General features: G+C 43.7%; 1 protein-coding gene across 1 annotated transcript in view; it reads right to left on the bottom strand.

The window, feature by feature from the left end:
• Nucleotides 1–5,632, bottom strand: part of SERINC5 (serine incorporator 5) — a 45,107-nt gene extending 39,475 nt beyond the window's left edge. The window contains exon 1 of the mRNA XM_027634506.1: nucleotides 5,511–5,632. Coding sequence (XP_027490307.1) covers nucleotides 5,511–5,537 — 27 coding nt within the window. The 5' untranslated portion in view covers nucleotides 5,538–5,632. The remainder of the gene's footprint in view (nucleotides 1–5,510) is intronic.
• Between the last annotated feature and the right edge of the window lie 7,347 nt (nucleotides 5,633–12,979).

Raw genomic sequence — 12,979 nt, 5'->3', positions numbered from 1 at the left:
CATCATCCAGACCCGCACGTCAGCTGGGAACACCCAATCACAGCGAAGGGCTGGAGAACCACTCCCGGTAACTGGGAAATCGTATGCAGTGCATCCACTCATAAGTGAGGGCTCCATCTTTGCTGTGAAAGGGTCCAGCTTTTAAATTGTTAAACAAACAAGCTTACATCACTTATTTAGTGAGGTAAATATCTGGCTCTCTTTTCTCCTTCGGTTTCACCTAAAGCCTGGCCAGGGCTCAGAGGAAAATCAAGGGAGTCAGTTTGGACCAACTACTGTTGAATGGGGCCAACCGTCTACATCCTCAGCCTTGACTAGTTTCTAAATACAGAACGATGGATACATTTATATCTTAAATTTGGACCACCTACTGTCAAACAAAGCCAGGTGTCTACTTCCATGGCCTTGACCAGTGTCTAAATACAGAAAGACAGATACATTCATATCTCGTTAATGAACAGATACAAATCTTCACTAATAAGCGGATACCAATATATCTTACTAACAAGCATACATGTTTACACAGGTGTAGCCTTATCATAATATGTATTTTACTAATGATTATACAGAATTTTGGCTAATAAGCAGATACGTGGCTAAATAATAACATTAGGTTGGAAGGTCTTGCTTTATGGTGAACTTGCCACCGGCTGCCACAAGAGAGGAGCCCCAAAGAGAAGATACAAGGACTCCCTGAAACAACATCTCAGCCTTGGCCATACTGATCACCATAACTGGTCTACTCTGGCCTCCAATAGGGAGGTCTGGAGACACACCATCTATAACGCTGCTGATGCCTTTGAGAAAGCACGCAGGATCACCCTTGAGGGGAAAAGACAACGCAGAAAGAATCGTGTCTTGCAGAATATACCACCTAAGGAGTCTTTCTGCTGTGCCTTTTGCAACCGGACTTGTCTGTCTCGTATTGGCCTTTTTAGCCACCAACGTGCTTGCAACAAACATGGGTAGAGCCTTTTCCAAATCTTCGTTTGCGAAGCCCAGCCATGATGATGATGAGGTTGGAAGGTTCATCTAGAGGTCGACTCTGGCTCAGAGCCTGTTTTCAGGCCTTAGCACTTCACCAACCTAGTGATGCAGTGGCAAATAATACAACAGTTACAGAACCTCACTGTCTTTTGGTCACTTTTCCCTCCCTTTCTGATCACTTTTGAATCCAGCAGCAAATTTTATCCAGGTATGGCAGGCCAATTGGGCCTCAAAGATATGTTCTTATAGTTTCCTTGAAAAGAAGCAAAAGTTTTAGCAGAGAAAAATGATCTCTCAACCCTTAGGAAGAAAAAGGCTTAAACATGAGTTCAGTATTTATCAGAAAGGGAATCAACATGAGGTACCAACCTCAGTGGACAAAGCTGCAGAAAAACAGGTTTTGCTAATTCAGTTATTCAGGAAACCATTCATTTAAAGCAAAACCTCCATGTTTCTGCGAACAGGGAAAATAGGTCTTCTACAGCCTGCTTTTCCTAACTGCATTTAAGTGGAGTACACCACAGTATTCTACATCTGACCTCAAACAGCTAGTTTCATCTTCTGTCATGATTAATAATAGCAGTGGCAGGGTGTGGAAATACCCACAGGTAAATATTCAGGTTAAACAAACCCCTCTCACCCAGGAAGACCATTTGCAGAAGAGATGTGTTTTGGGGAGCACCATGTGAAGGAGAGCCAGGAACACCACCATCATCATCCCACAGCACTGCAGCACATCACACTACGCATACTCCCCACAATGCTCCAGCAACCTCAGAGGACACACAAACCTAGATGAGGGTGTCAGAATCATCCTTTTCACCATACAATAAAAAAAGGAGACCATGGGGACAGGACTGCAAGCTCCCTTCTCAACATGAAGATGCAAACAGGCAGTGCCAGAGAGGCAGGCAGCCCAAGACGGCACAGGGGCCTCCCTCCCTTGTCCCAAAAGCTGTGGGCCCCAGAAGTCATGAGGTCAGTCTTATAAATATAGACATGCCTTTTTTTCCCTCCCTCTTTAAAAAAAATTATAATTAGAGGTCTTGGTATAAAATTAAAATCTGATACTCTAACTTGTGGCACATCTCACTGTATTTACTACATGATATGATTTCTAAGTGCAGAAGAGTATTAAGGACATCACTCAAGATTTAACAGATCTACAAAAATAGGTTCATGAGCTTTAATAGCTACCAGTTCTAATTGAAAAATCCATCTTGTTGAACAACCCAGCTACAACATACTGTCCCCCCAAAATGAATGTTAACGATCTCAATTACATTTATTTAACTCTGGAAAAAACATATTCATTGTAATAAAGATTTTTTGCAACAGCTGCTTTCTTTAACCATGATCTCAACTTCATTCTCCTGAGAATAACTACTGAAGAAAAGCCAAATGTAAAATCCTGTTTCCTGTCAATTTAAGCAGATGTTTTTATGTAATCAAAAGCATTGTGGAGGCCCAAGCCAAACTGTATTCTCACTGCATTCTCAAAATAGGTCTACCAATGAAACAGTAGCAAAAGAAGAAACATTAAGTAAGCTTATTACAGCTCAGAAAACTAAAAATCACAACTGTCTTCAAAACAAGGTTGTACATCGCCCAATAAAAAACAACAGCAGAAACTAAAGTTTATAAATGGCCAAGTTCCTTCAAAGAAAGTTCCCAGGGTCTATTTGGCAATGATATTTTAAATTTGGCAAGATTATTTTAAATAATTTTTGACTGCAAAATCAGCATAACTAAAGTACACTGAAGTTTGGCAGCTTGCTGCTATATTCTTTAACAACAGGAATCTGGGCTGCAAAAGCTGAATGCATTTATTCTGACAGGCACCTTCAACTAGATAGTTACCACAGTTTGACCCAAAACTAAAAGTACTAACCACTCACTGTCTTCTCTTCATCAGGAAGATTTACTGGTATACGAATGAAGCAAAAACACATAGTCAAGTCATGTTAACTCACAACAAAACTCTGATATCAGCTACAGACACCCACCTACGATAACTATACTTAAACAGCTCAGAAAGACAATGCCAAAGTTCTCAGGCAGTTCTAAGAAAGCAGATCCACAGAAAGAGAGAGGCATATACAAGGTGTATAAAGGGCAAAAATACCACAAAAGATCCTCACACTACAGGATATCAAACCCATTAAACTAGTATATTTTAGGAAAAAAGCAGGGACCCAACATCAATGTTGTTTTTCAGAACTTTGTATAAAGTTCTATCTTTTCTCAAGCAATTCTCTTCTGTTTTTAGAGAAAGAGTTAACGTCATCTTTAGGGGAACACTGAGGGAGAGGCCAAATTCCTTCTTGATTTTCCAGCTTCATTAACAGGAACCACAAAACTCTTGAGAGAGCTTGGTTGAGACGGAAAGAAGAACTTCTTTTCCTTTTGGTTTTCTTGTGTATTAATTATGTTAAACAAACATCCCCTCATCAAGGTTGGAATAAATCAAGTAGCAAAAGCAAAGACCATTTTTCATTTTTAAAATGTAATCCTGCATGCTATTGAAACATAGTTTATGCCGTTTATCACCTTAGCCTATAAAAAGGTTCTCTACACTATGTTTGCTGGTGAAACTCCAGTAATATGCCATATTTACCATAGGTAAGTCTACATCAATAGTAAGTGCTTATTTTTTTTAGAATACATCTTCCCAGGGATTTTTGGCACTATGACTGCATCCACTTCAGGGCTTTTGCCTCATCTGCAACAACATTAAGGAGTTCAGTTTATTTACAGGCTCCAAAGTGACACATCAGTGTCAATAAAACACATTACTACCAGAGATTACTACGTGGGGTAGGGACAGAGGCTTCAAGAATGTCACAGAGGTCAGGCACAGTAAAGCTATGCCATTCCCCACTGAGCATCACAACAGTTTCATCCTCTTGGTATTAAATTACTTCTCCAGGAGCTACATCAAAAAAAGCAATGAAAACACAACAGCCGTGAACCACTGCAGTAACATTACCTACTAACAGCATTTCATTGAGCTGCTCCACAACTTGTTTCACATGCTGCCAAAATGGATGTGAAACAGCAGGCACTGTTGAAGCACTCCCTGCTTCAAGAGGAATATTAAAGTTACTACTCCCCCCCACAACCACCCAGTGCTGTTTGGAGAGGTGTGGGGCAGGTCCCAGAGAACATGCAATTGAAAACAAGCTAAGTACTCCTACGATCCCACTGAAGATTGAAAGAACCATAGACAGACGACCAAACCTAGCTTGGGATTTCAACCTTCAGGAAAGATATAAGATTTTTTTTTTTTCCAGGTGGTTCATACAGAACCAAGAGAATAATCAGATGCTGAGGGTGGGCAGGGTGAGCAAAGCAATAGAAATATCAATAGAATTAGGTGTTTAAATACAACAGGAATAAGTTCACTGGTTAGTCTGTTGCAGACAGGAAAAGTGCTAATGAGTTTCTATTGAAGAAACGGAAATTTGGGAAAATGAAGCACAAATAAAGTACCTGGAGAAGATGTTTAACATCACACCAGAGAGACACTGTTAGAAACAGGAGTCCTTCCCTTGAGTGCAACCAAGGATGAGATGTGGAAAGGGTCTCACAATCACCCATCTCCTCCAAGCCATGGTCCTTCGGCCATGGAACTAATTTAAGCAGGAAAACAGGTGCACTGTGGTAACATATGGAGCACTGAACCCCCACCCCACGGATGCTGATCAGTGTAGGTCCTGCCCTGCCCTCCATCACCACTTGCTGTCATCTCTCACTTCCTCTGCCAACACCTGAACATGCCGAATCTTTTCACAAGTCAAAGTTAAAGGAGTTTGTGAAAGGGTTTGAGGACTGCCAGGAAGCCTGGGGCTAGGAGAGAAGTTAAGACCATTCCAATTCTTAAATCATGGGGTTTCATCTCCCCACCATGTGGAACCAGCGACAATTACCCAACCGACTCTCGTAGGTCTAAGCGATCTGTCGCCCCTTTAGGAATTCCTCCTTGCCGTGCAGGGCTTTGGGAAGGTCCCTTTCCATGTCGGCGCCTCCACTCGCATGCCGATGCCCTGGTGCGGACGCCCGCGAGCCCAGTGGCTCCCGGCTGCCCGCCCACACCTCGGGGGGACGTGCTGCGTCCAGCTTCCCTTCCGAAATACGAGGCGAATTCACCCAGGGAAACAGTAGAAACGCCACTTGGAGCACTTGGCGAGCCTGGACGGGCACCCGCGCTCGCAGCCAGGGCTGCTGTTCCCCTCCCGCGCCAATGGCCCCCGGCAGCCCTGCTCGCAGGGTGGCTGCGGGGACCGCCGAGAGCCGCGGCCCGGGGGCAGCGCAGGGACGGACCCCCAGCCCTTCCCCGCCCCGACTCTCTGGGTGAGCGGCCAGCCCTCGGGCCCCGCCGGGCACTGACCCGGGTCCTCGGGCCGCACCAGGGTCGCGGAACCCGCGGGCGGGCCCGCAGCGCTGTTCCCCGCGGGATGCCTGCCCTCGCTGAGCCCCCCGCCCCACACACCTGCCGGGCTCCCCGCGCCCCCAGCCCCTACCTGGCCGGCGCAGCAGCGGGCGGACATGCTGGCGGTGCGGGGTGACCCAGCTCCCTCGCTGCTCCCGCATGCGGAAGGGGCACGGCTGGGATGTCCTGTCCTGTCCTGGGCTGGGCTGGGCTGGGCAGCCGAGCGCGGGGAGCCGCAGGCGGGGCGGCACTGCCTCTGCCCGGCCCGGCACCGCCTCTGCCCGGCCCGGCTCCGCCGCGCGGCTTCCGCTGTCGTCAGCCCGTGTGTGAGCTCCGCTGCCCCGCTCCCCGGGCCGGCAGGGGAGGTGGCAGCGGCGACATGTGAGGTGGGTACCCGCACGGCCACTCTCGGCAGGCTGCCCGGCTCCCAACGACACTGCCGGGATCACCTGCCTGCTCATATAACACCTGGTTCTGGGTAGCTGGGATTTAATAAATTCAGTGAACGAGGCATTTGAATATGAGGATCTTAAAAGACCAAGCATCAAATTGAAGTTTAACACCGTGGTGCACTAACCCCGGATTCGAACTGCTGTGCCGCATCCCACTGCCCGCGCCTGCGTGGAAAAGCCATGTTTCCTCAGTGGACAGCGGGAAGGCCGTGCTTCTTAACAGGAGCCGAGACCTTTCCCAATGCTTCAGAAACACCTTTTCCAGCATCAGTCGCCTCTAACCATGTGCAGTACTAAGCAGGAGCTTAGGATTTCCCAACGTCCAATGTGACAATAGGAATTTACAAAGCCAAATTCCGATAGGAATTACTATTGCAAAGCCACCAATGAAGCAAGGAAGGTCTCCGTGGAAAGACTCCCTGACCTTGTCCACTTTGTGGCCTCTGTGTGTCTAAAGCATTCTAAAAGATAACTATTTTAAACTTTGTTTCTAGTCTTAACTACCCCTACTTAAGGAATTCAGTGCAAGTAAAAGCTATTAACCTGCATATGAGTACATATATATAGATAATTAGCAACTCCTACCAAGGGAACGGATGGATTGCAAGGTGTAAATCCCCTTCCTCTTTCCTCATGTGTGGAAAGGTGATACTCTACCAGGTGGATCATATGATGAGTCAGCATTTCACAATTTGGTATGGTACTGGGGACCGAAGAGACCAGTTACACAGGGGTACAGTTAATAAAAAACAGCCAATGTGCTTTGTTTTTAATGGTGCTCTAACAGCTGCATACACTCCGTTAGAGACAGGGTATTTACCACTCTTATCAGATTAATTCTGTCAACCAGATGGTTACTAAGCTGCAAAGGACACCAGTTTGCAGGTATCCAAGAGGGCCCCAGCACAGTTCAAGCACTGATGTGGCTGATGCTCCTGCTTCGTAGGAGTAGCAAAAGCCCCAGCCTCAGTTAAGGACTCCTCAAATCAGGAGTGGGGCTGGAGGCTCAGCACACCTTTTCCTTTCTCCAGAGGCAGAACTGCAGAGATAGGCTCAAGAATTGAACAACAGACAGGAAAGTAGTGTGGCCAGCCAACAGGCAAGGGAAAACCACTTGTGTTTTTAACTTTGAATCACAGTCAGCTTCCTGAAGCATGTGGTTAAGACGTGGGAACACATGGATCACAGCACAGTGAGAATTCAGCAGAACTGCAATCATCTTGTATTTCTGTTCCAGACTTCTTATACAATTGCAAGAAGCTGACTAGTCAGGCTTTGCTTAATTTCCACATCAGCAAAATCAACTCAAAGCACGAAGGAGCATCTGAGGTTTAATTTAAAAATGAAACTGTTTTGCAAAGAGAGACTAGTGCAGGTGACATACAGGTATGGTGCAAGAATATGAGTGGCTGTACCATACGTCAGCATGTCTGCGATAGCAGCAAGCACTCACTGGGTGGGGAATGTCATTAATTCACTGCTCTGTGCAGGTCTGTTAATGCCAGCCAGCACTGTTATCACACATAAATCTAGCTTCTGCACTATAGAAAACAGCAGAGCTCTGTAATGGACTTTCCAATCAGTGAGAGCACCTCAGAGCCTTGGGATGTGTGCCTTGGCTCTTTGGATGAAAAATTCGTCATCAGAAAGGCTTGAACTTCCCTGCTATGTTGCTGGCAAACATTACACAGGCTAATAGCAAAGCAATGTGCAGATGTTACTGCATGAAAAGAACTGTCACTCTAAAACTATCCATGCATTTAGAGTAAGGTTTATCCATCAAACACACATTCTGAAATCAGAGAAGACTAATCTGATTTACTGACCTGAAATCTTCAACCAGTAATTCTTGCCTTAAAGTGTTCTTTTTGGCAGCATCTTAAAAGAGATGCTGTCCTAGTTAGAACAGCTGGGACTGATTCATCACTGGATAGGTGTAGCCCAAAACTGTGTATTCTATAGCCTTCCATGCCATTTCCCAGAAACTGTTATCAGTAGAGGCCTGCGAAATAGGAAGATGTTCCTGTCCTCATACGCTTTTATGGAATTCTCTGCTCTGAGGGAAGGACTGAGCATTCCTGCCTGAACTGGAGAATATATAAACTTGGAGTTTCGGAACCTTTTTCCACTCGTGGGATCCAGAGGAGGACTGCAGCTCATCGCTCTCAACCAGACTGAGACCACGACCCTCAACTGGACTCCAATCACCACTTTTGACCAGACTGCAACAGCTCTCCCACCAGCAGGTTTTTCCCCTCTCCCTTTACTTTGTACTTGGGGGGGGCCCAAGGAACACCACTTTGTTCATGCCCCAGGGTGCTGGGTTATACATTTGGGTTTTGTGGGTTAAGACCAATTGTTTGTCTGTATAATCGTACTTATTGTATTATTTTATTAAATTGTTATTCTGACTTATAATCCCTCTTTTGAGTTGAGTTCATTTCCCCTACTGGTTAACTTTTAAACCAGCACAGATGCTAATTCTGATTTAGTGCTTTCAAGTGACAGGGAATTCACAGCATCAGTAGGGGAAGGCAAGATGATTTGGCCTTGCTTTGCATAAGTCTAACTCTGTAAGTTAGACTTACAGAGGTTTAATAAGTCAGGTAGAATAGGGACATGGAATGTTGCCACAGGAAGTAAGACAGCCAAGGAGCACTCAGGGATGGAGTTAAAACTCTGGTCTCAGTTCAAGTGCCAGGGAGTGAGGAACGAAGGAAAGTGCTCAGTTAGAAGTTGTAACTGTGTGACAGTTCTCCAGAAAACCCCTGGTCAGAAGCTAGTTGTGCCCAGGGAACAAGCCACTTTCCTCACCCTTGTGTGCACAGGCAGGGTAGAGTAGAAAAACTTGAACTCCCAGGAGCATGTCACTTTGAGCCACTTACCTTCAGGCAGCCTCCAAGACATCCAGCCCATTTTCATAAACACCAGTGACCTTCTGTGGCACATCAGCTTTGCTCAGGTCACCAGGACAGGCATTATTACCCTCAGATCCCACCTGCAGTTTTGCTTGCATATGTTGCACCTTTATTAATCCCCAACTCATTTCTACATGGACTGTTGTTACAGAAGCAGAGGTTCTCACAAACTCCTTCTCTGAGAATGAAGTATTACTACCTGTAGTGAGAACTCAAAAGTGGTGATGCAGAAAGCTTTTGGACACAGCACAGAGAAGTCTTAACAGGAATGCTCAAGGACTCTGCTTCCTCAATACTCACACAGCATAAACCAGCTCAGTGTATTTTAGGATAATGTTAAGAATTGTGCTGTTTTGTTCACACCTTCTGAAACGAAGCTACAACTCAAAATGATGCTTTCAATATTACATAATTTCAAGATTTTTCAATAATTAAAGGGTTTTGGTTTGTGTCAACTGGCAAAGTGAAGAGCACAAAAAGTCTGCATCCAATGAGAAGGAGAAATGTACCACTTGGCTGTTTTTCAGATGAAATGAAATATGGAAATTTTTTCCAAACGTAAATGCAAGCAGAAAGAAAACAAAACCAGATTGTCAAATACTGTGGTGGCCACTTACTTAAAATCAGTTCTTTTTTTATAGTGTAAATTTAGACGTTGTACGCCTGTTAAAATAAAAAAGGCACAAAATTGCTCTTCAAAGAAATGTATATTTTGCTTGAGCCTAGCAATTAGACACAAGGTTATGGGAAGGAGAGGAAATATCTGTGCACGTGCATGCATATGCTCTGGAAACCACCACTCAGATTCCCAACTAGACCTCTTACACAGCTAATTACCTAACTTCTGTGATGTTTGCTGTTACCTGTGGAAAAGGTATTCCAGTACAGGGAAGCATCATGCAAAGGTGTCATCAGGCAGTAAAAATTACTTATTTATCACCTCTAGTTTTACTTGTGTGTAGCTACAAGACCATATTTGTCATGCAGTCTAGGTAACTGCAGACCATAATAAACTCATGACTTTCTCAATTTTTTCCCAAGTATGCACCAGCCCCTAGATTATGTACCACTTCTCCTCACATCCTCCTGAACAGCCAAGGGTTTCCAGAAGCCTTCACTTTTGGGCATCTTCCAAAAGCCAGTGTATCTAGGAATTATCCCACGAGCAGCTGGCATAGCACAGTATATCCCAGCCCTAGACCTGACAAAAAGCAGGTGGGAATACCTGGGTACTTGTTACTGTTGTGAGAGGATGATCACCCTCACCACTACGCAAAGAGGTGTGAGGAGGGAAACAGAGCAACTCTAACAGCAACATGAGCACCAAAGGATCTGCCAGTGCAAGGCACGAACAACCTGCAGCTATAAATCTCCAAGGCGCAGTGATGACACAGATGACAGACTGACATCTCTGTGGGGCCTGACACACACGTAACTGGCCCTTCCAGAACATCAGGTTGACCACAATGCTAAAGGGTGGTATCTTCTACTGTATCTTTATTAGCATTCTGTAATTAATACAGATATTTTCTAGCTAGTAGTAGTTCTTAATTTTAAAAAAAATTATCCATGCATTTAAGTATTCAAGTTTGGTTAGATTCTGGTCAAATGAAACTTACTGGACTTTGAAAAAAAGCATTTCATAGCACTTGAAAAGTTTAGTATTAAAAATTCCACAAGGCTGGTATTTCCAGGCAAATTTGTTTAAAAAAAACTTTTGTTTGAGAACAGAGTTTAATAAACTGCTTGGTAGTTTTTTCACTCCAGTGTTACTTTAGAGTGGATTAAGATTGGCACTGTTTATTAAGGAAATGTACCAATTAAACCTTTCTGAGGAGGTTAATTTTTGTGACGAAAGCACAGAAGAGTGGTATTGCAAAGCTTTGCACCGAACTCTGTAAGTGCTGCGTTTGCACGCTCTTTGTTGACCCTTTTTTAGCACAATGTCATGCAGTGCCACTTATGAATGTCATTTTTTCCTGACCTCCCAGCCACTGGATGCAGTACAGCTTTTCCTGCCTAATCAGGATTTTATTACATGTCTCAGGTTTCTCAGTCACAGCTAAAATCCTTACCTTAGAAATAAGTGACATAGACATTTAACTTGGGTGACACTAAGGAAACATTGTGCTGGGAGAAAAGGAGACAGCAGTACTTCCGAGCATATTTACACATTCCTGACACTCAGGTAACCAGCCAGCAGCAGGGATTTTGGTGATGGGTGGGAAGCACTGAGTTTTACTGGAGTTAATGAGGGACATATGAAAGAAGGGAAGCTTGCATGTCCCTGATTTACCAGATAAAGTTAATATTAAGGATCTTATTAAAGAAGCTCTACAAGAATATTAAGTTAAACAGGCTCAAGCTGAGCAACAACCCAGTTTTCCACTCCTACAAGGAGCTACAAGCTTGTAGAATGATGATTCTCAGAGAGACAAGCAAGCACTAGGTTAACATCAGACCATTTTTACCACATCTGACCATCTGCCTTATTTCTCTGTCACACACAGCCCCTAGCATCAGGGAAAACCCATCTGGTTGTAAATCAGTATTTCAACTCCTACAATTAAATCTGTAGATTAAAATTCATTTCTACCATCATATATAAAGATAAAGAAAACATGGTGGCACTGTCCTTCTGCACTGTTGATTTCCTCAGGATGCTTACGTGACATAACTAGAGGAAGCTCCTGAACATACAGGTAAACTTAGAGGAGTAAGAAATAGACAGTTTTACATTTGTCAACCCAGTGGTAGACTTCTTCAGAATTGTTAGATTGCAACAACTTTGATAATTATCTCTTAATTTTCTTTGACAGTGAACTTTTTTTTTTTAAAATTAATTCACAGATGGCAAATTCATGCAGGACAGCTTAAGTACTCTTTGAGGATACCTGCCTACCAGCCTGGCTCAAAGTGGAGGTTTCCCAGAACCAAAGCACACAGCTCACAGCATATTGTTAAAGCGTGCTTACCATAACTGTGCTGACCATACAGCAAGCCCCTCAGAAAATCCTCATGCAGGACCTTCCAGCCTGTGGATTTGATTCTTTGGAAGGAAGAAATAGAGCCCCCCATTCCCCAACCCCTTGTACCTTTATTTGAAAGGGTAAGAGTTTCTAAAAAGAAATAAATAGAAATTTTCTGAATAAGTTTCTCATGAATAGAAAAAAAATGAAAATACTAGAATTGTACACAGATATATGAGGCTAGTTCAAAAGCATCAAAGCTGATATTTTATTCTAGCTCTGCTTGGGGAAGCTTGAAAATGACAAATTAACATCATGTGATGAAAAGTTTGGCCAAGTGGAGCTCCCAGGCTAGCAAGAGTTGTTTCTGGAGTCTTCCTGGTAGTGGTGGGCTACAAGAGGAACAAGCTTAATTCCCAACAGGTCTTTGGTAAAATGAGGATCAACAGGTAGGCAGTGCTGTATTTTGGAGCCAAGAAAGACAGCAGCCATGCATGTCTTTTCCCCAGACTCTCACACTACTGGATATGAGCAAGGTGTACGTCAGAATACAGCCTGCTAAGAGTGTTCAAAAACCTCTGTGTAGTTCTCTGAGAAGTTTTTCTATCTCAACCTGATACACTATATGCAGACCTATCCCTAGTTTATACTGTAATTTTATTACAGCCTTGTGGAGAGAATAGCTTAACTCAAAGTTTACATAGCTGAGTTTAACATGCCAGGGGGAATAGAGGGATTAAAAGAAAAGCAGGCCCAGCTATAGCATCTTCCTTCTCTCAGAGTACTAACGGGTCACAGGTGAAACATGCTCTGTAAAAGAATCATTAAAAGTATAAACATTTATGCATCAGAAGAAATGGCTGAGTTAAGTGAGCAGGGTACATGCAGTAATTCAAGAGAATGAAAACAGTAACAAAAGCCAAGAAGATAGACAAAAGCAAAGAATTGGCAGCGCTGCCTGGAGTACATCAAGGCCACACCATGTATAAAAGCACACCAAAAATGCAAAGCAGCAACTTTATATTACAACTTAATTTGGCTCTGAGCCTTCTTTGTCAATATAAAAAGGCTGCAAGGATCACATAGCATTACAATCAATCAAGAACCAAGGAGACAGATAAGAATGTGATAGCTAGCAGTCCTTGTTCTCCATGCCACACCACCACAACTAATCCTGGTATCTGTGAAAAAATGAAGTCAGTTTTGTTTAAAACAAAACTT

Source organism: Corapipo altera, unplaced genomic scaffold (genome assembly GCF_003945725.1).
Source record: "Corapipo altera isolate COAL_440 unplaced genomic scaffold, ASM394572v1 61411, whole genome shotgun sequence".
NCBI classification, from domain to species: domain Eukaryota; kingdom Metazoa; phylum Chordata; class Aves; order Passeriformes; family Pipridae; genus Corapipo; species Corapipo altera.
Note: the sequence above shows the minus strand (reverse complement) of the source record. Positions and strands in the feature narration are given on the sequence as shown.